At 41.3% G+C, this 27,961-nt stretch overlaps 2 protein-coding genes across 2 annotated transcripts in view; both read right to left on the bottom strand.

Moving 5' to 3' along the window:
- Window positions 1–24,979, bottom strand: part of LOC126336017 (serine/arginine repetitive matrix protein 1-like) — a 37,001-nt gene extending 12,022 nt beyond the window's left edge. The window contains exon 1 of the mRNA XM_049999495.1: window positions 24,621–24,979. Coding sequence (XP_049855452.1) covers window positions 24,621–24,979 — 359 coding nt within the window. The remainder of the gene's footprint in view (window positions 1–24,620) is intronic.
- A 10-nt stretch (window positions 24,980–24,989) lies between these two features.
- LOC126336016 (uncharacterized) lies at window positions 24,990–25,679 on the bottom strand. The gene has a single exon (XM_049999494.1). The coding sequence runs from the start codon at window positions 25,677–25,679 to the stop codon at window positions 24,990–24,992; it is 690 nt and encodes a 229-aa protein (XP_049855451.1).
- Window positions 25,680–27,961: the final 2,282 nt, after the last annotated feature.

Here is a 27,961-nt window from a genome sequence, read left to right as displayed (position 1 = left end):
TCCTTCGTTTCCGTCGTGGAAAATTTAGATAGGTTCATCATCGATTGCAGTGGGTAGAAATAGCTTCGTGTGAGTGTGGCTGAAGGGCGACGCCAACCAAATCATCATAGGCTGTCCTCTGAGATCAGAAGAAACAACCAATTTGCGAGGGCGATCCAAATGAAATCCTTAAGAGAGCCATAAAATTCCTAAACGTTGTACCATTGGTTTGGAAGCTGTCAGAAGTTATCCTTGCATCTCGACAAATGATGAGCAGTTAGTAGCCTGTTTCTGTATCATAGAAAAGAAAACTGTGCCATTATAAAGGTGGCCAACACCTTATCGACGTGCACCGCTTGCAACAGCAATCTGAGAAACCTCGTTGAGTGGTGAAGCTGTTAAACACGTGGAAATATATCGCAGGATGGAAGTACAGTACGGTTTTCATGTTTTCCCCTGCAGCAAGTGTACGAGTGGTGTAGAAAGTGTAAAAGAGGAGAAATTTTTGTGTAAGATGTTCCACGGCCAGTTCAGGGACACAGCACAGTAACGAACGAATACATTACCGCTGTTGTGAAGGAAAACTGTAAACTAATTTAAACTAATTAGTCGCTGTTTTGGATATTAGTGCTGGTTAGCACATCATTTGTCTACGAAGTGCTGCAAACAATACAACGTGCGCAACGGTGGCGCCACGTCAGTTGACTGTTGAACTGAAAGATCGTTGCATCGGTACCTGTGAGGAACTTTTGCGTCGTTTCCAGATCGAAAGTAATGGGCTCGTGGACAGAATTGTTACGTGAAACCTGAGCACACTATCACCAAACTGAAAATACCGATCACGGATTGGTGTCGTACCTTTTCGCCAAATAAAAAGAATGCGCACTTAACCATTGCTTCTCATCAATTTCAGCGACTGAGTACAACTGAGTGTTGTACGCAGCTGATGGTACTGTCTGAATATGACCTAAGACTAGGCCGAAGCCGGCCATTTTAATAAAATAACATCGCGATCCAGCCTATTTTTTCATTGATTTTATATTGCTCATAAGATCTCTGTTTCCCAAAAATGTTACCAAAAATTTTGAATTCTGAAAGTAATTTCTGGAGTATTCGAAAGGCGTGTATCATGCCGCTTTATTTACATTAATGAACTAATCGACAACGTCTGAATCCGCCTGAGACTGTTTTCAGTAGCGTAGTTGTGTGTAAGAAGGTAACAATAAGAGAAGAGCTGCAGATGATTGATGAGTGGGGCAGGAGCTGAACGTAAATAAATGTAAGACACTGCGCGCACATAATAAAAGAAATCCACTACTGTACAATTACAATATTGGCGACAAATGAATGGAAACAGTATCTACCGTAAAATACGTAGGGGTAACCATTTGGAGCGACCTAAAGTGGATAACCATATAAAAACAAACAGTACGAAAAGCGGATGCCAGTCTGAGATTAATTGGTAGAATGTTAAGGAAACGCCATTCATCCACAAAAGAAGTGCCTTGGAAAAGACATTTGAGACCAATTATCAGTCTGGGGCACTTACCATTTAGCATTAATATGACAGAGAAGATCTAATGGGGAGCCAGGCATGAGGGAAACCGACCGGTTAAAACACATACCGGTTGTTTAGTTCTGAGTAACCGGTATTTGTTTCGTCTCGGCTATAACGTGTATTTTTATTTTTTATTAATAGCCGAGTAAATATCCGAAATATCAATTAGCCATATCAGCAGTGCTAAAATTTTTTATTTTTAAATAAACCTTTCTTAAAAGGGGAGTAATTTTTGTTCGTGAAATTTATATTGGTTTGAAATATTGCGTTAGTATAGAAAATGCGAACAGTAACCAGTGCTATTTCGGTAATAATGCCGACAGAAGCGAGCCAGAAACACAGAGCGTAAGAATTGGTACAGCATTGCTGAGACAATAATGTCCGTGTTGTCGTGTGTTCTGGCTTAACGTATGCACGTACATGCAGTGTGCAAGACTTGCCACAACCTGATCTATTCGGTAGCTTCTCGCTATCGGCGACGGGCATCCGTCGTATTGCAGAATGGCACCAACACTAGTCTGTAAATACTTTTACCAAGTTACGTAGCAATGGAGTACAAAGCTTCATTTGCTTTTAAAGATGAAATATTTGTCTGACATTTCTATGAAATAATAAAATATGAAGGAAGTTATGGTAACAATAATAAATTAAAAACCCTTTTACACCCTTTTTAATGCGAGCACATAATTCTACGTCTTCCACTCTTATTATTACCTCTTGGTTCTTGTACATATCGTATATTGTCTGTCGTTCCCTATTTTCCTGGCAATCTCGCACCATTTTATATTTTCGAATGCATTTCCCAAATCGACATATCCTCCGAATGTCCCTTGATTTTTGTAAAGTCTTGCTTCCACTATGAAGTGCAACGTCAGAACCACCTCTCTGGAGGCTTTGCTTTTCTAAGGTCAAACTAACCGTCATCTAACAGATTTTCAGTTTTCTTTTCTATTCTTCTGTACACTACTCTTGCTAACAATTTGGATGTACGAACTGTTACGCTGATTGTAGTCCTCGCACTTCACTGTCGCTGCCATCTTCGGGAAAGTGTGGATGATATTATTTCGATAGGCTGACGGTATGTGTCTGGGCTCAGATTCTACAAACCAAACTGATTAGTCGTATGGTTGCCACCATCCGTCATTGATTTTGAATTTCTATAGCAATGTTATCTAAACATTGCACCATATTAGACTGCAAGTGTACCATATCTCTGCTAAACTCTCACGCTAATATTTCATCCCCTTCGTCTTCCATATTAACTACCAATTCTTCTTCTATCACGTCATCAGACAGTTATTTCCCCTTGCAGAGCACTTCATTGCACACCTTCCACGTATGCACTCTCTCCTATTCCGTTTAACAGTAGGTTTACTCTTGCGTTCTGATGTTCACACCTTTACTTTTAATTTCACCAATGTTGTTTTGGGTTTTCTGTATATTCAATCAAGTCCTTACGATGACCATTTCTTTTTCGATTTTTTCTCGTTTTTCCGTAGTCATTTAGCCTTGGCTTTGCTGCACTTCCTGTTTATTTCATTAACTAGCAACTTACACTGTCGTATTCCCAACATTACAGAACATCTTTTTAGTCCCTTCTCTCGTCGATCAATCGAGGCGCTGAGCACAGTGAAGATGTAACGCCCGACGTCCACGATTTTGAGATTTTAGCATGTATGCCTGCTCCTGACATCTGTCGACCTTATAGTGAAACAGCTTTATCCATGCTGTAGGCCCACATTGTATACATGAACAATCAAGACAAACTGTCTTACCTATTTCTCTGGTACTGGTTTTCACATGGTCCCAAAGCGCAATACATAATTTTGTTTCTCTGTTGTGTCCAATAGTTATCTGGGATTGCCAACATAATTCAGTGTCTACATCATTTATGTAGTGGTAGTAGTATTAGTAGTAGTAGTAGTAGTAGTACTTCGTAATCGGAGGTATATCTGTAGTTTTAGTTGAACCTCAGACCACAGAACGTGCTTAATGGAAAATGATGGTAACGAGGACCATGAAGCATCGTAGTAAGACACAACTGTATGCGTGGTGCAATTAGTATGTGTTCCTTATATTCTGATTCTAGTTTCACATTAATGACAAACTTTACAACTGAAAAAAGACACTATTGTCACTAGGAGATATATGGAAATTTTGTGAATTTACATTAAACATAAATGTAGGCACTGAGAAGCAGAAGGGCCTAAAGCACACCATCGTCGGGCCCATATAGAAAGGAATGTCAGAGAGATCGGTTAGACAGATTTTAGTGAATGTTCACGTGTACAGTGTGGGTCTATAGCACAGGCAGACCTAACTCACCACAGGATCAAAATATGTCAGGAGGATGTGTACAAGCCACAATCTCAAAATCAACGATGGTGTGCATTAGGACTTTATGTGTCTCAGCGCTTCATACAATCCTAAATATTAATTGTTATTTTATATCAAAGTGGGTATATTATTTTTTCATATGAAATGTAGGAAATTGTGGCTTGGTTAAAAAAAAGGTCAAACCTACGAGACTGGCATTTTTTCTAAAAATTTGATTTTCACAAATATCTATTTTTCTTAAAAGTCTGTGTACTTGTTTTGGGCTCTTATGGTTCTCAGTGCCTCAACTGAATTATTTCTTCTGTTACCCAAGGATGACACCACTTATTAGAGATATCTGTTTCTCGTAGACTGAATTGTTTTGGTATTCATCATAGCATTATCTACAGCAAACTTGATTCCGTGCTTCAGTAGCCCACTTCTCTCCACGTCGATTCTTTTTGACGATACTCTTAAATTTAGGTTTGTTGTTCAGCGTTATTAAACAGTAATCTCTAGCTATAGCTGCTCGTGAGTACTCCTTTTAATCCATTTTCCGAATTCGGAATATATATTAGCTCAGTCACTAGTATTACATTTATGGCAAATCATTATCATCATACAGTTATATCTTCATCATCATCTTTTTCTTCATCATCTTCTTTTTCTTTTCTTCTTCTTCATCACCACCACCACCATCCCTTTGAAATCTAAGGCCAGATAAAGGTCTCCTCATGTGTTATGGTTCTCAACTATACGCATTCCTTTTGCCCTTTCATCTTTTGTGATAGTATTTACGTACATTCTACTTTCTTAGTCTTTTCTTATATAAAGGACTCCAGTAAAGAACTTGTATACTAAATGTCTAGCCAAGTTCATTCTGTTTCCATTCCTGTCGTAAATATGCTACCCATCAGAAGTCACTACAAAAGGAGGCGGTGGTATTGTGTTGTTAATAGATAAGCAGCAACAGCAAAATGGGTGGCTCAGAAGAGCTTCGTGACTTCGAAGATGCACTAATAAGGGGATATCACTCGAGTAACAAATCAACCAGAGACATATCACCCCAGCTATAGCTGACCAACGCAACTGTCGGTGATGTGATTGTCAAGTGGAAGCGCCAAGAAAAAAAACCTTAGCTAAACCAAGACCAGGCAGACCCAGACAGGGACTGCCCAGCATTGCGAAGGGCGGTTGTTAAAAGCCGCATGAAATCAGTAGAAGGAATCACTCATGAATTCCAAAGTCTGGCCAGCACACTGACTGTGCTTATGGTTTTAAAAGAATGGCGTAAAGTGGTCATTAACTCCTCATAAGGCACACATTTCTGTAGTCGATGATAAGCCACACTTGAGGTGGTGTACAGAGCGACCCCACTAGATAATGGATGACTGGAAACGAGTGATTTGGAGTCATGAATCACGATATACCATGTGACAACCCGATGGAAGGGTTTGGGTTTGGCGAATACCTGGAGAACACTATCTGGCATCATGTGTAGAGCGAACAGTGAAGTATGGGGAAAGTGGTGTTACGGCATGGAGTGTGGGGGCTGTTATTCATGGTTAGGGCGTGATACGCTTGTTGCTCTGAAGAAAACGCAAAATGTGGAAGGATATCATCATGTTTTATGTGCAAAAGAGGAAACGTTCTGAGGCGATGATAGTATCAGAATGACAATGCACTCTGTTACAAAGCAGCATCTGTGTGGCAATGGTTTATGGACACAAACATTCCAGAAATGGTAGACCTGGCCAGAGTTCCGACCTGAACGGAACGGAAGAACTTTGAATGAGCTGGAACGTCAAATTCGCTCTAGACTCCGGCTTTCCAACATCACTAGCTTCTCTGGTTTCGGTTATTGAGGATTTTACAAGTAATAACAGTTCACACAAAGAAACAAATATCGCACTTCTCTTCCGTTTCCTTTACTTCCTGTTCGTTGCCCTCAGAAAAATACAAGAACGTGTTTGAAATTCCAATATCTATCTATTTACTTCTAATGAACTAGCTCTCCCTTATCGCATCTTTTCCATCCAACATCTGATGTCATGTAATCAGAATAAGCATCAATGTAAATGTTGTAGCTGTCACTGCCAAATGTACATGTTGGCAAGTGGTGGAGGAATGTTGGACGTGGATGGAAGCTGACAGGATGCGCCATATTAAATATGATCTTCAAGTGTTTCATTATTCCCAGTTACAGTGCCGCGTTCCTCTCCGTTTGTGTCGCAGGGTCCTGTGTGGCCGAGGACGCCACTTCGCTATCTGGAAAACAGCTTGGTGCGGAAGGGCTACCTCAGCGACCCGTGAAAAGTACTGCGGTGTCCCAGCCATGTACAGCCGCGGAGTTTTGATGTCATCAGGATGCGCCGGTAGATGACTCAGCGGCCTTTGTCTCGATTGCCTCAGCACTACTCGTTGGGAGGGACAGAGAGGCCTAGTGCGTGCTTCTTCTCCGTCATGGTTAAGATCGTGGGCGACAACAGGCGCCTGCAATTCGACAGCCAAATCTGCGGCTCTCGCCTCTGGATGTCTCCGGCGTGTGTTGGGAGCCAACAAGACTGTCCGTGGTAGCGAGCTGCCGAGTGGCCCGCCGCTGGCTGGCTACAGACCCCACGTTGGCCTCGGATGGTCGAATCAGCTTCTCGCTGTGGACTGGAGTGCTGGCGCACCGTCTGCTGCTGCGTGTAGCTGGTGGTGTGAGACGCCCCACCATCGAGGAGAGCTGCCACACTTGAATGCCCCTCGTTAGAAAACGGGCAGCTATTTATACACAGCTGTGAACCTCTGTTTTGCTAACGCACCGCTTCGAGTCACGTACTTATAACACCTAGATTGGGCAAGTGGGCCACTTGTGCCTGTAGCTTGCGCCATGCAAACTGCTGCGTTTACGCTTTTCAGCGGTTCGACGGCCCTGTGGCCTCCATTCTACTTCGCAACTGCTGGTCAGCGTAACTTACTGTCAACAGGCCTGCGCTTGGCTGTAACTTGTGCACTCAGAAATATTGCACTGAATCTAACTTTCGTATCTTAAACGGTGGTGCCAATACAATGTGATCAAACTGACTGCACCATTGCGCATTTGACTCCGCTTATCTGCCCCTTTATTCTGTCCGCCAGAAATCTCAGAGATTCCTCCAGATCCATTTCAACCTGTTGATCCTATGATGTAAGCAATGGCTCCTCGAATCTATCCAATACCCAACCAGTTTTACTATAAACAATCTCAACTGTAAGTGAACGTGAAACACCCACCTAATTTCCGAATTATATGTACGCTTTTAACCGTACAAAATTTATAATTTTTTTTTTACTGTCACGATTTCTGCCGTAAGCCATTATGAAGTACGATAATGTTGGTTTCAATTAGAGTTTGTAAAGTGATGTCACCGTCAAGATCTATTGAACTGGGTGTCCCAGTGTGTAGATAAACATAAAGTCACCGAAATGAATGGCAGACAGGTAAGAAATGTATTTTCAAACTATAAAACAAGTGAGCCACAAATGGACATTATCACGGTAGTTACATATGTGAATTCCGTGAATATAAGAATCTGAAGTAAGAGGAAGAGGGAAATTTATATACAGGCCAAAGTAAGTCAAGATACAACACTAGTTGCATACTACAAAAAGTACTGCAGGATTTTAAGGAAAGTCATGAGAAGGTCCAGAAGTCTGCAAGTGCTAATAAAAATAAATAACGTTGATAATAAGATTCAAACTATATGGGATATTGACAAACGAGGGACAAGACAACAAATCAGTGTACATTATACCGTAACAGTTACACTAAATGACAATTTTGTGACTGATAATTCACAAATTGCAAGTACTTTCAACAATGACGTTCTAAATATAGCAACTACAAGTAGCACCAGCGACCTTTATTGAAATTAACAGAATTCTTAAAATTCTGAAAGATGACAGATCATGTGATGCTGATGGCATTGTGAAAAGTTGTTCCAAATGGTTCAAATGGCTCTGAGCACTACGGGACTTGACTTCTGAGGTCATCAGTCCTCTAGGACTTAAAACTACTTAAACCTAACTAACCTAAGGCAGGATTCGAACCTGCGACCGTAGCGGTCGCGCTGTTCCAAACTGTAGCGCCTAGAACCGCTCTGCCACTCTGGCCGGCAACGTTGGGTAAGCTAGAGGGTAATGGAGGGGCGACACTATTAGTAAAGAACACCATCAATTACAAATAAAGAAAACGAAACTTAAATGTTCAAATGACAAACTGAGGTAGCTGCATAAATAGAAACCCCGGAGAGAAATTACAGTATTATGTCCATATTCAGATAATCTATGAAAGAAGGAAGGGACATTGGCGTATAACGTGTTATCGACATTGATGTCATTAGAGACGGAGCACAAGCTCGAAGTGGGTCAAGGATGCAAGATGGGAAAGGAAACCTGCCGTGCCCTTTTCAAGGGAACCGTCCCGGAATTCGCGTGGAGAGATTTAGCGAAATCACAGAAAATATAATCTGGATTTCCGGACGCGGATTTAAACCTTCGTTCACCTGAATGTGAGTCCAGTGTACTAACAATTGCGCTCGATGAACCCCCTAAGACCATGATCAGTAGCAATGTCTGGCATCAACTGTTCATTAAACTCCATCGACTGTCCGCTATTTATGGAGACTTTTAGTTCTCATTACTGCTATTAACGACCCAGAAACGTGTTGCCTTTGTAATGCAGCTGAAGATCTAGATTAGCTTATTGTGAGTGTTGGCTCTCTAACAATTGTACTCGCTCTCAAATGACTGCCTACTGGGGACTTGAGTCCGGTGTCACTCGACATTAACAAAATTTGGAAATTGAAGGTCTTATGATGTTCCATGCGATCATACCACATCCCCACTAAAGTAGTATTGAGCGTCGAGCTAAGTATGGGGAATAGATATTATTCGAACTGTCCATGGAAAATACTGAATACCTGGTAGAAGAAATACCCAAAAGTAATGCATGAAGTACTCTGGAAACAAACTCTTGTATGGACACCAAGGTAAGCTTACGACTTTCTTATGTTTGGCATACGTCTAGCGAGAAGAAATTTAATAGTCTAGCGGAAAATAGTTGTATTCTCTGAAACCGCCAGTTTTCCGTTGGGACTGACTGTTTCAAATCTTTGACTTATCGAAGGTTAGCCTAGTACTATATCTTAGGGAACAAACGCTAGAGCGATAATAGAGAACACTAGACACAGACACTAGGAGACTTATTAAGGAAACAAAAAAGGCGCGGTTCACCTACTGTAATAGCTTGAATAATATTACAGAGACCTAGAGGACAGATCGATCTCAGAAATATATTAATGTGTTTGGTTCTCCAGTATTGTATCCAGTATGATTATAAGAAATCGTCACAAAAGTCGTTCCTCCGTCTTATCCTGACGTCGCATAGCTTTTCCACATTAGACAGATTAGAATAATCCTCTATTAGCTCCATTCAATTGACATTTCACTGGCTTAGAATAACCTCCAAGGCCACGAGTTTCTATTCCAACGTTGCTGTATTCCGACTCTTCTATCTGCTCCTTCAGTTTGCGCGCAGCCTTTAAAATCACTCTGTATACGAAAGCTTACCTTAAAGTCCAATTTATTGATTACCAAAGAAAAATTCATAGCGGATGTTCTTGACAAATTCTCTACACTACTGAGAAAAGAATATAAGATATGTCGTCCAAACGTTTCCGAAACTTCCATATTTATTTACTCGACAAAAGTGATGTATTTACAACAGATTAAACAATTTTCACAAGGCAGACAATGATGCATTTTAAAAAAAATTCTTTGTCTGTTATTTTCTTGTAATCGTAGCTTTCAAATAAAGTAGAAAATTATTTTCCTCTGTAAATAGATCTCGCATTTACACTGTTGAAAGAATTTTCTTGAAAAACGTGTATCCAAGCACGTCTTGTTTGTCTACAATGCAGGCCTTTTCTTTATTCAGATATTGTAAAACGTAAATAATTTCCCGATTTCAGGTATTTCGTCTCTCTTGTGAAAGAACACTTCTACATTTAGCCTAAAAATGTAATGTGAAAGCCACTTTACGGGGTGTAGCGGAGGGTACCTTGTGTTCCAGTGTCAATTCCTCCTTTTTCTGTTCCAGCTGCATATGGTTCACGGGAACGACGATTGCTGGTAACCCTCTGTATGGGCTTGAATCTCTTTAGTTTCATCTTAATGATTTTCTAATGAGATAAACGTCGCAGGAGTCAATATAGTGTCTGACTGTTCTAGGAACGTAGGCCTTCGTAATTTGAACGGTAGACCATACCGTAATGCAGACGCCTCTGCCATTAGAACTGACTGACCATATCCATGACGCTTTAGTACTTCCTAAATGAATCTGAAACGAAACGTGCTACGATTCTTTGGATCTCCTCATATTACTCTATTAATCAAAACTGGTACGGGTCCCAAACAGACGACCAGCATGTAAGTACTGCCCGAGCGAGTGTTTTATAAGCCACTTTCTTCGTTGATGGGCCACGTTTACTGAGGAGTCTTCCAATGTATCTCAGTGTGGCCTCCGCCTTACCCACGATTAATTTTATGTAGTCGTTCCCCTTCAGATCGCTCCGTATGCAAGCTTCTAGATGTTTAATACAAGAAACTGCTTCCAGTGATTCTTCTGCGATAGTGTAACGACACGAATGTCATACCTAGACATGCTGTAAAATTGGTTGTTTACTCAACCAGCCGATGATTTCAATTATTTATTTTTATTCATACGGCGCCCCCTTTCATTTTCACCTTGGGATTTGGCGTGTTCTTTCATCCGACCTCGTTGAACTGGAAGAGGTGGACGATAAGATCTTGTTCATTGCTTTTGGCCTCGCAGGTCACCAGTACTCACATCTTGAGATTTTTTTCTGTATAGGTGCTTAAAATACTGCTATTGAAAGCTAAGAAGTCAAACTGTTCAAGCTGTCGTGTCAGTATACAGGAACCTGTCTAGTCACGAGTGAAATGAGCAAAACATGGAGCTCATATTAAGTGTTTGGATAAGTATGCGCGAACATAAAACTTTGAAACTTCCTCTATGGGGTGACATGATATTTTCGAATAATCCTCTATGTCGCCTGAAGTGTGCTCAAGATTTTAGAATTCTACGCTCGGCACATTCAACTGATCACTGACGTCGCTGATCCATTGGCGAAGTGACTGGTGGCTGAAAAAAAAAAAAAAAGGTTCAAATAGCTCTAAGCACTACGGGACTTATCACCTGAGGTCATCAGTCCCCTAGAACTTAGAACTACTTAAACCTAACCAATCTAAGGTCATCACACACATCCGTGTCCGAGGCAGGATTCGAACCTGCGATCGTACCGGTCGTGCGGTTCAAGACTGAAGTGCCTACAACCGCTCGGCCACACCGGCCGGCACAATAAACGCCAGTTACGGCTGATGCAGTGCCTTCTTTCACCAACAACTGCGGTCGCTGAACATTTCCAGGTTCCACATAGAGTCAGATTAAAAAAGCATCTGCATCTTATAAACAGCCGAAATGATTTCGACAAATGAACTCAGACCTCATGTTGAGTTCCCAGCGAACGTAATGATGGCAAGCTGTTTGGTGTGGTCTAGGCGACAGCATACCTGCTGTGTCGCGACAAGGGAGTGCCGCAATAAGAACAACTTATCTGCTTGACCCTGGCAGCCGCCAAGTGTCTGAAGCACCAGCCAGAGCAAGCGGCGGCATGAACTGTGCCGTGGTCATCTTTATTTCTTGCTCACTCTGTTCGTCCACGAGATACAGAGTCCTGTAGACGTAGGCGCCCAATTTGATGCTGATCTCCTTGACGTCAGGAACGCATTTATACAGTTCTGCAGTGAGCTTACCCAGTATCTGTTCAGGTTTGTGAATAGATTCAGGGCTCCCTTGCAGTTAGAAGTCAACACTTCGCTCTTATCGGAACAAAGTCGAAAGATGCGAAGGCAATTTCAGGAATAACCCAAGTGAGTGTAGTAGGACCGTACTATTTACACAATGTACAAAGGATATAGTGGGTAACTTCGGAATCTCTACGAGGCTGTTGGCTGATGATGCAGTTGTCTGTAAGAGGGAAGGAGCGCTAGATGACTAACAAATTGCAAGAAGACCTGCAGACAATCGATGATTGATGTAGAAAGTGGCAGTTGACGCTGAAGAAAAATAAATATAACATAATGCGCACAAAAGGCGAAGTAATCTGCTTCTTTACAATTACACTTTTGGCAACAAATCACTGGGAATATTAACTACCTAGAAGTAAACATCCAGAAAGATCTAAAACAGAATGACCACATAAAAGAAATAGTGGGAAAAGCAGATGCCAGACAGACTCATTGGGTGAATCTTAAGAGAATGTAATTTATCCACGAAATGAGTGGCTTAGAAAACACCTGTTGGTCCGATTGTCGAGCATTGCTCGACAGGCTAGATTAGTGGACGTCAAGTTTTTTTGCTTAGGAGACAATACTGACATTGTAACGCAACACATCGGGCTGCATAGGAAGCTGGGAGGGAGGGGAGTAAAGTGACCACACAAAGAGAAATTCAAATTTCACTAAACCATGGTTATTGACAAAAGCCTACCACTTACACATTTGGATCTACATATTGTAAGCTATCACAAGTGTTCTTAAGTGTAAAACAAAGTAATATACTGGAATTACATGAATTTTCTGAAGGTTTAATTGGCGACCACATTTCCGTACGTAAGTGGCTACTGTGGACAGGATCTTCGCAATAGGATCCCATGTTGTTTTTTAGATTTTCGGGCACATTTTTTAGGAATCTTGATTCCCTAGCATCTGAAAGATTGCCAACCGCTTGCAGGGGACCGTTTCAATCGGACTTTTGTATTCGGCCAAATATAACACAACAGTGGCTATTTTTGTAACTAAATTAATTGAAAATCAACACAAATGGTTAGGATGTCGAATGGCAGCTTTGTAAATAAATGGCTCTGGGCACTATGGGACCTAACTTCTGAGGTCATCAGTCCCCTAGAACTTAGAACTACTTAAACCTAACTAAGTTAAGGACGTCACACACATCCATGCCCGAGGCAGGATTCGAACCTGCGACCGTAGCACGCTCACGGTTCCGGACTGCGCGCCTAGAACCGCGAGACCACCGCGGCCGGCTTACACTATGTGATCAAAAGTATACCGACACTCCAAAAAACATTAGTTTTTCATATTAGGTGCATTGTGGTGCCACCTATTGCCAATTACCCCATGTCAGCGACCTCGGTATCATTAGACTTCGTGAGAGTACAGAATAGGGAGCTTCACGGAAGTCACGGACTTCGAACGTGATCAGGTGACTGGGTGTAACTTGTGTCATACGTCTGTACCCGAGATTTTCCAAACTCCTAAACATCCCTAGGTTCACTGTTTCCTGGGTAATAGTGAAGTTAAAACGTGAAGGGATACGTACAGCACAAAGGCGTGCAGGTCGACTTCGTCTGTTGACAGACAGAGACCGCAGACAGTTGAAAGGGTCGTAATATGTAATAGGCTGACATCTGCCCATCACACAGGAATACCAAACTGCATCAGGATCCACCGCAAGTACTACGACAGTTAGTTGGGAGGTGAGAATACTTGGATTTCATGTTCGAGTGGGTGTTCATATGCCACACATCACGGCGGTAAATTCCAAACGACGCCTCGCTTGGTGTAAAGAACGTAAACAGTGGTCGATTGGACAGTAGGAAAAGGTTTGTGGAGTGACGAATCACGGTACACAATGTAGCGATTCGATGGCAGGATGTGGGTATGGCGAATGCCTGGTCAGCCGGCCGCGGTGGTCTCGCGGTTCTAGGCGCGTAGTCCGGAACCGTGCGACTGCTACGGTCGCAAGTTCGAATCCTGCCTCGGGCATGGATGTGTGTGATGTCCTTAGGTTAGTTAGGTTTAAGTAGTTCTAAGTTCTAGGGGACTGATGACCACAGCTGTTAAGTCCCATAGTGCTCAGAGCCATTTGAACCATTTTTGAATGCCTGGTCAACTTCATCTGCGAGGGTGTGTAGTGCCAAAATTAAAATTCGGAGGCAGTGGTGTTATGGAGTGGCCGTGTTTTCCTTTGGGGGTGGGGGGGGAGGGGGGGCCTTGCACCCATTGTTGTTTTGCCTCGCACTATCACAGGCCTGCATTGATGTTTTAAGCACCTTCTTGCTTCACACGGCTGAGGAGCATTTCGGGATGGTGATTGCATCTTTCAACACGATCGAGCACCTGTTCATAATGAACGGCCCGTGGCGGAGTGATTACACGACAATAACATCCCTGTAATGGACTGGCCTGCACAGAGTCCTGACCTGAATCCTATAGAACACCTGTGAGATGTTTTGGAACGCCGATTTCGTGTGAGGCCTCACCGACCGACATCGATACCTCTCCTCAAGGCAACACACCGTAAAGAATGGACTGCCATTCCCCAAGAAACCTTCCAGCACCTGACTGAACGTATGCCTGCGAGAGTCAAATCTTTCATCAAGTGTAAGGGTGGGACAGTAGCATATTTAATTCCAGCACTACCGATGGAGGGCGATATGAACTTGTAAATAATTTTCATACATTCCATGGCAGTGTAGGTTATGTAGAAAGTTGAAAAGGAGGCAAAAAATTGTGCGCTTAAGGCTGAATTTGAAAACGCGAACTCCGAATTATGTAGGTTAGGGGAGGAGAAAGAGACTGGGAACTAGGAAAAGGTAGAAGGCAAAGGGCGAAGCAGGGAAACACTTGAAAAAACTCCAGAAATTCAATTAGTAAATCAGTTTGTCTTGCTATCTGAAGTGGAGGAAGGGCCTCATCCAGATGTAGTTGAAAGTAGGTTGAAGCAGAATATTAGCTTAAAGAAAAAAGACAGATCGGGGTCAAACCAGAACAGGAAAAGAAGAATTCTGCATATACGCAGCAGTCATGGGAGGGGTGTGGGCCAGCAGCTTCAGGAGAAATTAGGTGCATGGTACCAGATCACAAGTTTTGTGAAACCACGTGCTAGCATTAGCCAGATGACAGAAAACGTAAGTCAGCTATGCAGGGATTTTGGGAAGGAAGATCAGGTAATTATAATTGGCTATGAATCCAAGATACAGTATTAGAAGTGACCTGGATAAAATAGGAGCAGAAACTGAGCACACATATGTGGGGTATGTGGAGGTTTTTCAGTGCCGTGATCAGCACTGGGTAAACACTGCTGTAAGGCATGTTAACACTGAGCTGAACCGGATGCTCCAGGCACCGACAAAATCTCACATAAGTGATGTTCCAGTAAATGCTATTGGTAGGTGGGGATACACTACACATGGTCTGCACCTGAACAGGGTGGGGAAAAATAAGTTAGCTTCTCTATTAGCAGAAACTGTAAGGGGCTCCAAAGTCACACAACGGGTGTTCCCTGTAGTTAATGGATCCAGGCAGACAGATTTTTTTGGATTAAAGCCAAAGTCCAGACAGACAACAATCAAGATAAATAGAATAGAGGAAACTTTATGTACAGTAAATTGGGGTAAAGATGAGGTTAGTGTCAACTTACCTGATCAAAATATCAGGGGAATAAAAAATAAAGTAGATCAGCTATTAATGTGTTTAGATGATCTCAAAAATAAGAATAAGATTGATATACTCTGTCTGATCAGCATGTACGTTTGGGCATGGATAGTGACAGTATAAGTGGGTATAATTTAGTATCTTACACTTGTAAATCTTCGATGAACAAAGGAGTTGCCATTTTCATGAAACAAGGATATAAATGCAAAACTGTAGATGTAAGCAAATTTTGTGTTGATCAGCACTTTAAGGTTTGTGCATTTGAACTTCAGCCAGATAATATAGTATTGATATTAGCAACAGTGTACAGGTGGCCATTAGGAGACTGGGAGCAATTCATAAAAAAGTTTGACCCCCTTTTGTGCTGTCTCTCAGACAAAAAGAAGAAGTTATTAATCTGTGGTGATTTCAATGTAAACTTTCTAAATAATTCTGAGAGGAAAAGTAAACTAGAAGTGTTATTAACAACATATTACTTAGAATCAGTGATGAATTTCCCTACACGTATAGCTCAAGACAGTAGCACACTAATAGGTAATGTATTTGTACAGAGATAGAGTGTAAAACAAACACATGCTCTCCCTGAGGTAAATGGGTTGTCAGACCATGATGCACAAATGTTTAACTTACAAAACCTAACAGAATGTACAGTTCGGAAACCATTAAGTAAAGTGTATGGTCGCTCAACCCGGTATCTATAAAGCACTTCAAAGAAAGCTTAAGAAATGTTAATAGGGGAGATGTGTATAATGAGTCAAATGCTAATGATAAACGCAACATACTTCTTGATAAATTTATATCCCTTTTTCAACATTGTTTCCCAAAGAAAATTACTAAATGTAACACCACACACTTTTCAAAGAAACCTTGGATTACTACAGGTATTATAGTGTCTTCAGAAAGAAAAAGAAAACTTTATGAGACAGCAAGAACTAGTAAAAGTGCAGAAGTAGTTTTATACTATAAAAATTATTGTAACATACTGAGAAAAATCAACAAATACGTATGTTACAGAAGAAATTGACAACTCTGGCAATAAATTCAAATCATTATGTAATGTTGATAGAAGGGAGACAGGAAAACTAACCATTGGGGTAGGTAGTATTTCTATCAAGGAGAAAGGGACTAACCTAACCAACAGTACAAAAGTAGCTAATATATTTAACAACCATTTCTTAAGTGTAGGAGAAGAAATCGGTGAGAACAATGCAAAAGAAGAAGCCAGACAGTACATGGAAGAGTCCGTTTTGAAAAAAATTAGTCAGATTAAATTTCACCTAACAACCTCTTGTGAAATAAGTGAAATTATTAAATCCTTGAAAAATAATTGTTCTGTTGGAGTAGATGACATCTCTAATAAGATATTAAAACAATGTGGAGCAATTACAGGTGATGTTTTGAGTCACATATGTAATGCGTCATGAACTCAAGGCATTTTCCCAGACAGGTCAAAATATGACATTGTCAGGCTACTCTACAAAAATGGGGACACCACAGATTTCAATAATTAACTGCCAGTATCCTCATTTACAGCATTTTCAAAAATCTTCGAGAAAATAATGTACTCAAGAGCGTTTAGCCATCTCAACAGTAATGGGATACATGGTTTATCACAGTTCGGATTTCAAAAATGCTGTTCCATTGAGACAGCAATATACAATTTCACTGTCCACATAATAGTCTTTAAATAGTAAAATTTCACCAATAGGAATTTTCTGTGACTTGTTCAAAGCATTTGATCTTAGGAACCATTACAGTATGTTACAGATTTTACAGTTCTATGGTATAAATGGAATAACATAGGAGTGGTTTAAGTCATACATACAGAACAGGAAGCAAAATGTTTCCTTATATGGCTCAAGTGATCTAAATAAGTTTGCCACTTTACCTAACTGCAGTGAAACTACATTGGGTGTTCCACAAGGTTCAATCATGGGTCCCCTTCTGTTGTTGATATATGAAAACGACCTACCTTCCTATCTGAAAGAGGAAGCTAAACCGACACTGTTTGCTGATGATACAAGCATCGTTATTAATCTGGTAAAAGAAACTCCAATTGAATATGGTACAAATGAGGTGTCTTGATAAGTCATTAATTGGTTTTCTGCAAATGGGCTTCCTCTAAACTTTGAAAAAACATAGTACATCCAACCATCTGCTGCAAAAAGTGCAGTTCCTTCAATAAATATAAGACATCAACAGAATTCAGTAGACATGGTAGTGCATACTAAGTTTTTGGGTATACATATAGATGACAATCTTAATTGGAAAATTTGTATTTTGGATCTTCTAAAGCGACAAGGTTCGGCAACTTTTGAAATTAGAATATTGTCAATTTTAAGGATATAGAAATTAGTAAGCTAACATATTTTGCATACTTTCACTCTCCGATGTCATAGGGAATAATAGTTTGGGGTAACTCAACATTTAGACAAAAAGTATTCACTGCTCAAAAGAAAGGGGTTCATAGTTGCACATCTTGTAGGCATCTTTTTAAAAGATTGTGAATTCTTAAAACAGCCTCACAGTACATTTACTCACTAATGAAATTTGTACTCAACAACTTGGACGAGTTTAAAACAACAGTGAATTTCATGATTATAACACCAGAAAAAGAAAAAAGAAAGACTTATACTATCCTTTACTGAATCTATCTTTGGCACAGAATGGCGTAAAACATGCTGCTATAAAATTTTTTGACAAATTACCAGATGAAATAAAATCTCTGACAGACAGTAGTAATATCTTCAAAAATAAATTGAAATCATATCTTGTTGACAACTCCTTGTATACCAAAGATGAATTCTTGAATAGGAATAAATAAATCTATAAATATAGTGCTATTTAAGGGAATGGGGTAAATAATAGAAATATTATTACTTATTATATATCTATATTTCAAGAAATCTTGTTTCACATGTGCATTTCTTGTGCACTTGACAGGTTCCACATCATAACGGCTACAGTACCATGCAATTGATCAATGGGACACGCAACTAATTAACTAAGTGTCCGGATACTTTAGATCACATAGTCATGACTGCACGACACACCTTTACGCCTTGCCTGGGCCCGTCAACACCGATATTGGACTGTTGATGACTGGAAACTTGTTGTCTGTGTGGAGAGTCTCTTTTAAAATTAGTCAAGTCCATGTCATGTCGTGTTGCGGCACATCTGCGGGCCCGCCGGGGTCCTACACGATATTAGAATGGTGTACCAGTTTCTTTGACTGTTCAGTGTATGCCGGAGCAGCTAGTCGTTGCTACTTGCGCACGTTTGTATGTTGTCAGCATTGGAAGAAAAGCAATAAAATCTTTCCCCTCTCATTTCTTTTAACTCTGCAGTGACCTCGGTACATAACACTTTGCGCCTGATGTAAGTGGCAGACTTTACTTAGCTCACGGCCAAATTAAGCACTTCTTAAAATTTTACTGTTTCTGTATGTTGTTTGTTTGTTACTGAGCGAAAAACATACAGTTTTAAGAAGGTCTTAATGTTAGTTGACGTTTCTGGATGGTGCTATTAGTTTCCACAAGCATATTGCCATAAAATACGGCCGAAAACAGCGGGCTGCACGAATACTTGATTGATTTCGACGACCGCGTTCTAGACCGTTACTAGGCTGGATGCATAGAAGAGACAGACAAGTTCTAAAGAGGAACTGCGCGTTTGTTACAGGATCATTTAGTCGACCCCAGAATGTTACGTAGTTGCTTACCAAACTTCAGTGGCAGACGGTCAAGAGAGGAGTTGTTCATTATTGAGTGGCTGACTATTAAAATTCGGGAGAGGACGTTCACATGGTCAGAAAGTCACACAAAAGCGTTTAAGGGGATATGCTCGAGAAAATAACAAAAATTTCTTGCTCTGTAGAAAAGAATATTTCATGCTGATTTCAAAAATGTATAGTTTATGGGCATTATCATTTTCCGTTCGTTCTAAAATTGAGATTGAACGTAATGTTGCACAGGGCTACGCCCATCTGTCAGTTTAAAGTGCGTCAGAATACGTAATGCATTATTTTGTTCTTCCGATTTTTCGGTCATTAGTTACGGATCGTTAACACAGGTGTATGCTAGAAGGTATTGACTCCCAGAACCAAAGCACAGCCATGTCTAGAAGACTGAGAATATATGATTTCGGAAATTCACAACCGTGTGGTTTTGTAGTTATTGTGTATTGTTTCCTTTCTGTGTGTGTATTTCCTGTGCTACAAACGCCGAGAGTAAAGAAATTTAGTCCCAGACGAAAGCTTCGCGTCACCCAGTTCCAAACACAACCGAATAATACACATCAGTTGCTTCAAAAGTCGCCTGTGGAAACTGAGTCTACAGGCAGTGCTTCTAGAGGTAAACTTTCACTTTCTGAACGTAATGAGAACAAGCCTAGTAGTATTGTGAGCAGAAATAACGACGGAAATGTTATTCTGAACCTAAATATGGTGTCAACACTTCTGAAGAGTGCTGTGAAATGTAAGTACTGCGATTGTGAAGATAGTATTGACGATTCTGAGTACATTTCAGCAAGGAAGGGTCTTTAAAGTCGGTTAGTGAGTGCCTGTAACTCGTGTGAAGATGCACAGTGATACTATGACACCGCCAGTAACTGATAGTCGACATTACATTGTAAATGTTCAGCTTGCTTACGCAATGCGATGTATTGGAAGGGGAAGGAGAGCTGCCCAGACTTTTTGTGCAGTGACGGATTTACCTCTGCCTCCACTGAAGTTCGACAGATACTATAAATTAATACATAATACTTATTGTGGTGTAAGTGAACATTCAATGAAAAGAGCAGCAGAAGAAACAGGAATCTTGTCTGAGAATACAGACATTGTGGCAGCATTTGATGGATCTTGGCAGAAGAGAGGTCATACTTCTCCGAATGGGGCAGTAACTGCCACTTTTATTGAAACTGGTAAGATACTATATTATGAATGTCTAACAAACCACTGTCAGGGTTGTTCAAGTAAATTTATTGGAACCTATATTTGGGTAAAAAAATTTAACGGCCAAGTGGAAACATGGAAACGAAAGGAGTTCTAAACATTTTTAGAAGATCAGAGATCAGTTGTAGTGTGAGGTATGTAGGCTACCTTTGAGATGGAGGTTGTAAAGGACACATTACTGTTGTTAATGACAGACCAAATGGGGACACTCTGATAGAAAAGCTTGAATGTGTTGGGCATGTACAAAAACAATGGGAGCTCGGCTAGGAAAATTATGTAAAGACTTCAGTGGAAGAAAACTGTCTGACGGAAAACACATAGGTGGTCCAGGTCGTCTTACAAAAGTGAAACTGATTCTTTGACTCAATATTATATACTAGCAATAAGGAGAAATGTAGGAGATTTGGAGAACATGAGACGAGTTGTCTGGGCAACATGGTTTCACAGAGTGTCAACAGACGAAACCCCACAGCATGCTATGTGTCCAAAAGGTGAAGATTCGTGGTGTAATTACTGGCAGAGCAATGCTACCCACAAGCAGGTCTTACCACTTGCTATAATGGAGGCAGTTAGTTAGGTCTAATATAGGGATCTGGCAAATAAAAATCTACTTATGAAATGTATCCATGATCTCTCTCAGAATGCAAATGAAAGCTTCAACAGCTATATATGGGAGAGAATATCCAAAACTGTATTAGTTGGGCTGACAGTGCTGAAGATTGGTGTCGTGGATGCAATAACAACATTCAATAATTTTTCAATTTCAAGGTTCAATGTTACGAAGAAATTAAACATCCAGACGGAAAGGAATATGACATCAGCTATAATTGCTATTGATAAGCGGCCGGTAATCGAAGTAGAGACAGGTGCAGAAGCTGCTACCAAGGAATCAAGGATAAAGAAAAGAATGAAGAGAAAGAGTATGGAGGATAAGGAAACAGGAGGACAACTGGAGTATACAGATGGAATGTTCTAAACGAGCATAGTGGTAAGTTAACAAATCTGTAAAACTTCTTTTGCGATTTACCGAAAACTTGAATTTTCAGCATTCAGGTACACTTTTCTCCTAAATGACCTAAGTTAAACTCACAAAAATTGGTACAGATATTTAGAATGACCCCGCCACCTCCCTTGCCTACTATTTCCTGAAAAATTTATAACATGATGATGATGTCGGTGATATTTGAGGTATATTTTTAAGTATCTTTGTTGTAGTAATATGAATGACTTGTCTTTTTCACAGGTCAGCGTTACGGAAGGAAACTGGAGGCATAAAACATTTATGTGAATGTTGTCTTTACTCCGACTCTTTTTCCAGTCAGTCAGTGGTTCCAAAGAAAATGGTACCGCAGTGAGGTAGTGGTCTGTGTTTTATACTATTATAAATATTGTTGTCAGTACCAAAGTATAATAAATATCTCAATGATTTTTTGGGAAATGCTTTGACTAAAGACCTAATTGTACTTCAGAGTTTTCAGCTATCTCTCATTTATAGATCAGCTGCATTATGAGGGTGAAGATAATGCTAAAAATGCAGCCAGTTCAGGGGCGTGTCCCCTTAATGCAAGTTATTCTGCAGTCGTACATCAGTGTGTGAAGCCCTCATAAAGCTTGTCTAACTGAGAAAATCGAAGAAAGTCAAAGCTCTATCGTAAATGGGGCATTGTAGGTCACACGGAGATGGGACCTATTTTGTGAAACTGAATCGTGATTTTTGGCGCCAAGGAGACATTGTTGTTTTGAAACTTCACTGAATATGTCTAGAGAATCAGTTTTCGAGAATTCTTAGGAAGTAACTCTACTGTCTTCTGCATATGTATCGCTCAAGGATCAAGAGAAAAAAGAGAGAGAACAGAGTACATTTGGAGGTTTACAGTAATTTTTCCCACGCTCTATCTGCGGGCGAAAATATGTTTAAGGTGATCTCCACCATGTAGTATACCTTTGCTTGCAGAGTATCGCTGTCACTGAATCTCTCTTTGTGGAAACTAATATTGTAATAGATCCGATACTGATCCGCATAGTTCAGTGGAGCGGCTTAATCACTACAATATTAAAGGTTGATCCCGCAATGATGATCCTTTGTCAACTATGAAGCTGTGACACGAAATGTTAATTCGACAATAAAATAACGTATTCTAAATATCCGCATAGTTCAGTGGAACGGCTTAATCACTACAATATTAAAGGTTGATCCCGCAATGATGATCCTTTGTCAACTATGAAGCTGTGACACGAAATGTTAATTCGACAATAAAATAACGTATTCTAAATATAGTTGACGGATTTCATAAGTTAACTCCTGAACATAGCTTCACGTTGTTTTTACGAATACAAAATATTTTACTTTCCTGACCCAATGAACACGATGCAACAAATCAAAAGCTCAATTAACAAATGCGGATGTTCTAAGGTCCTTGCAAATTAAGTTATATTTATGATAACTACAAAATATTTGCACTCATTCGTTTACGGATTATCAGAATCTTAAAAATACTTCCTCTGGATTACGAATTCTGTAACGAGCAGTGGGTTCGCCTCAAATTCTTTGGTACTTACAGTATTGAAAAATCTTGTCAGCAGGCACGAAAGTTTTGACAGCCAGGATTGTTTCCTGTCCTGTAACATAGCACAGCCCGCTGTCTGGTCTTCCTTTGTAGAAACCACTTTTTTATCTGCGCGAGAATCAAACCATAACAAAAATTAAACTCTTCGTCTTTACTGTCATGGACTAGCTCATATGCTTAAGTACATAAAACAGTAGACACTCGATAATTTGCTTTCGCAAATCCTAAAGATAAGCAAGCGATCTGTACAAAATTCAACGTAATGTATTGACTTTTTTAATGAAAATATGCGTCACTATGTTACACCAGTCTTATCATAGCATCAGTTTGTGCGTTTGAGAACAATTCCAGTGTTTCACATCAATTTCTGTTACATGTGTTCTGTCCATAACGATCCCTTAAATTTAGGTAATTTTCTCTTTCAGAGTTGTACTGCGATTCAACTTAATCTCAGGCTTAATATAGTGGGAAAGCCTACTAACTATGTGAGTATAAAAACAATTTCTTTAATGAGGGCTTAATGAAATGCTGTGTTACACCCTATTACTGAAGGACAACATTCTGAATGCTTCATAGCAGCACACTGAAAAGTTGATAACTTATTTGATCGAAATATGGACTACTAAAATGCCATTTTACGACTACAGTACAACATACGTTTGCCGTCTTCACACTGCACATAATATCTGCTCAGTAAATATCCTTCTTCGCACTGTACACAGTATCTGCTCAATAAACATCCTTCACATCTTCCTGTACCTCATTATATCTCGTGATCTTCACAAAGGTAATGAAAAGCTAAAACGAGCAACATTTAACAATATTTTTGGACTCCTCTTACTGCTACCGTTAAAAAATAAGCTACATTTGAATATAAGTTGCACAGACTTTCATCAACAGCATACTGATATGGATCGAACGTAGTTTACCAGATCACTATCACTAATCAGTTAACCGCGATGTTATATCTTGGTGGTATTTTCTACTTACTGTTCCAGCATAGATTATATTGCTTAGCTGATAAGTTGTTAAGCCTTTTGGTAAATATAAAGAACCACAGTGGACGCTAAAAGCAACGCATATATCTTTCAGGTGCAATAAATCGTGAACGCAATCAGCCAGCCTGCCACAGATTCCCTAATCCAGAGATATTGCTTGCGACTAACGAATGCTGAACAGCTGAATAACTGATAATGTCTACAGTAATGTGTCCACCTAATAACTAATGTGTACGTGGAGCACTACGCAGTGAAACGATAGAGATACAACTAGCGTTGTATATTTCACGTATTAACACTGAATGTTTGCATGCACCTAAGTTAAACATCAGTTCTCTTTCATTTACATGTAAAAGAAAACACATAGGACTACATTTTTCTGTGCTCTGTGAGCAAATGTTTGTTCTCTCTTCGTTTCTGTGTTATATTTCTATCTTTTCCCCTACCCCATTGAAAACCATTAGGTTTATGTGAACAGACTAAACTTTCTGCTTCAGAGCAACAGTCAGCTATACACTGTCATTTATTATTCAGTTCCTTTACATAAAAATTCATTAAAGACAAGGCAAAGTACGCTTATAGCATTTATTTCTCAATTTATTATTTACATGAATTACATCTCTGTATCGATGGGAGGAGGTAAACAGTTCCGGCATTCGCCTTACAATCAAGGAAAACCTCCCAAAAACCTTGATTGGAACTGAGGACTCTGTAGCTCGGTGCACTGCAGGGAAGTTGATGCGACGAGACGGAGAAGCGACGAGACGGGGAAGCGGCGATACGTGGAGGCGGCGATACGTGGAGGCGGCGATACGTGGAGGCGGCGATACGTGGAGGCGGCGATACGTGGAGGCGGCGATACGTGGAGGCGGCGATACGTGGAGGCGGCGAGACGGGGAGGCGGCGAGACGGGGAGGCGGCGAGACGGGGAGGCGGCGAGACGGGGAGGCGGCGTGACGGGGAGGCGGCGAAGCGGCGAGACGTGGAGGCGGCGAGACGTGGAGGCGGCGAGACGTGGAGGCGGCAATACGGGGAGGCGGCGATACATGGAGGCGGCTTTACGTGGAGGCGGCGAGACGGGGAGGCGGCGAGACGTGGAGGCGGCGTGACGGGGAGGCGGCGAGACGGGGAGGCGGCGTGACGGGGAGGCGGCGAGACGTGGAGGCGGCGAGGCGGTGAGGCGGCGAGGCGGTGAGGCGGGGAGGCGGCGAGACGTGGAGGCGGCGAGACGTGGAGGCGGCGATACGGGGAGGCGGCGATACGTGGAGGCGGCGAGACGGGGAGGCGGCGAGACGGGGAGGCGGCGAGACGGGGAGGCGGTGAGGCGGGGAGGCGGGGAGGCGGCGAGACGTGGAGGCGGTGAGACGTGGAGGCGGCGATACGGGGAGGCGGCGATACGTGGAGGCGGCGAGACGTGGAGGCGGCGAGACGGGGAGGCGGCGAGACGGGGAGGCGGCGAGACGGGGAGGCGGCGAGACGGGGAGGCGGCGAGACGGGGAGGCGGTGAGGCGGGGAGGCGGCGAGACGTGGAGGCGGCAAGACGTGGAGGCGGCGATACGGGGAGGCGGCGATACGTGGAGGCGGCGATACGTGGAGGCGGCGATACGTGGAAGCGGCGATAAGTAGAGGTGGCGATGCGTGGAGGCGGCGATACGTGGAGGCGGGGATACGTGGAGGCGGCGAGACGGGGAGGCGGCGATACGGGGAGGCGGCGAGACGGGGAGGCGGCGAGACGGGGAGGCGACCATGCTGACCTCCCCTCTGCTGAACTGTACTGAATGTGGTCGCAGCGTGTTTCTTTATATACCCTCTGCAGCTTTGTTGAGCTGTCGTTTCCTAGGAAAGCGACTATCTCATTGTTGTTTCATCATATAGCTTCTGTCCATTATTATAAGATTAGCAATAATTTTCCGCGTAAGTGCATGTTCAAGTACTGTAGCAATATCTATATTTACTCATACATTACGCAAACTGCTGTAAGGTGCATGGCGGAGGGTACTTGGTGCCAATATTAGCCATTTTTTTGTCCTATTTCAGTCGCGTGTTGGGAGAGGGAGAAATTCCTACAGCCTCTCAACGCACCTTAATCTCTTTCACCTTATTTTTATTATCACTACGTGACATATATGATGACGGCGACAGAATTGTCGCACTGCCTTCTTCGAACACAGGTTCTCAAAATTTATCCAACGCGGTTTCACGAGACAACGATTCCTTTCTTCTAAAAGAAAGAAGGAATATTGCTGTTTAACGTTCAGTTTACTGGACGAGGCTGCAATTGGAAATCGGCCGTACTATTTCAAAGACACCATCACAGAATTCGCCAAAACTGTTTAATGAAATCATGACAAACCTAAATCTAGTTGGCTGTAGGGGGATTTTATAACCGTCCTACAGAATAGGAGGAGTCTTTCTTACCACGAAACAACATCATCCGGTTTTTATCCAAAGATCCACATGTTATTTCCCCAAGGGGCCTGCGACGTTTTCGAAAGCGTTATACCGATATGTTAGGATCCTAGGAGAACGTCCCGGAATTCGTTCGACGTCTACAGTCATATCTACCTGATAATGACTCCCCTCAGTGGATCACTGCTATAAAATTCGAACAGTAGCGCGTTGTATGCTCTTTCCACAAACCCTTCCAAGAAGACTTCCATCCGACTAATACTGGTTTTATGTATATACCATCGCTCTTTAACACTATTAAATATTAAAATATGTTCTGTGTTCCACAGGCTGGGTACTAATCCTGTAATCGGACATTAGGAGCTTTCTGTTCTTTTTACTGTGTTAATGTTCCATTTAGCCACTTTTAACATTATATACCGTCATCTGTGTTAATATAATATGATGTTTCCAAGCAGTGAATGTTCATTCCTGAACAATGGCGTTTGTCCTTTATCGAAACTTAAGGCATGTAAATGGAGAAGCGTTATCTTTCTCGGTACTAACAGCTATCTTTCAACAATAGTCACACACATCTGAGGTGACAAAGACGATCCCGTGAATAGATTATAATCATTCTGAAAATGTCTGTAGTTTAGGTAAGTCAACTAAGAATGCTTCCATCCCCGAAACATCCTATTACTTTTTAAACTGAATAAAATATTTCTAGAGATATGAGATTCGAGTTAATAATGCGTTAAAAATATTACAAAGACACTAGAGTAAAAAATTTAAGCTTCTGAGTCAATTCAATCGAAATATACGTTGTTTTATATTCGCAAATTGACTCATCAAAACATATAGAAGAACTAACGTGGATCATGTTGAGCCCACTGCTGACATTAATGTTAATTATTAATGGAAACCACCACAGCTATCTATATACGCAATTAAGTTTGTAAAGGACCCTCAGAGAGCGAGTTCTAATACTCGAATTTGTCTGCAATTTTTTTTTTTTTTTTTTTTTTTTTTTTTTTTTTTTTTTTTTTTACATCCCGCGCTCTGCTGTCGGAATGGAATCTTTTGTCACGTAGAGGGCATGTGATAAGTTACAACTGATAATAAGACTGGGACGCCAGGTAATCGTCGGATCGCACAGTAAGCAGACAACGGAGTCTGCAGAATTATCGGGAAAAGCTGAGACTTGTAGAATTACGAGTGCTTTCACCTTAAAGAATCGCGTGGTGTGGATGACAGACCAGTAAACGAAAGGCCCTTGAATAGTAGCTTGTCATTAAAATGCAGGAACGTATCAGCGCTGGCTGCTTTGTAGATCAGTACATACAGCAACGCGCGGTGTAGTTCATAGAAAATTATAGTCATTGGGGCGGCATAATAGGTTGCCCAGCCTCCTAGCCAGAAGAATTACGCGTTAGGTTCGATGAGGTCAATGGTGGTGTCAGCAAAGGACGACTTCCATGATATCATTTGTCCTACTCACTCACCGTGGGAGTGATAGAGTGTAGAGCTGCTGTGTAGTTCTGTATCAGATACTGAGGTACTGAACTGTGTAATCCTGAGCACAAAATTTTTTTTAACAGGGTAGCAAGGAATATGCATACACTATCAATACTAATGGTAA

This window comes from Schistocerca gregaria, chromosome 2, assembly GCF_023897955.1.
Source record: "Schistocerca gregaria isolate iqSchGreg1 chromosome 2, iqSchGreg1.2, whole genome shotgun sequence".
Lineage (NCBI taxonomy): Eukaryota > Metazoa > Arthropoda > Insecta > Orthoptera > Acrididae > Schistocerca > Schistocerca gregaria.
Note: the sequence above shows the minus strand (reverse complement) of the source record. Positions and strands in the feature narration are given on the sequence as shown.

What these genes read in the sequence shown, in the direction of transcription:
- LOC126336016 (XM_049999494.1), bottom strand. Translation starts at nt 25,679, where the DNA reads ATGGTCGCCTCCCCGTCTCGCCGCCTCCCCGTCTCGCCGCCTCCCCGT.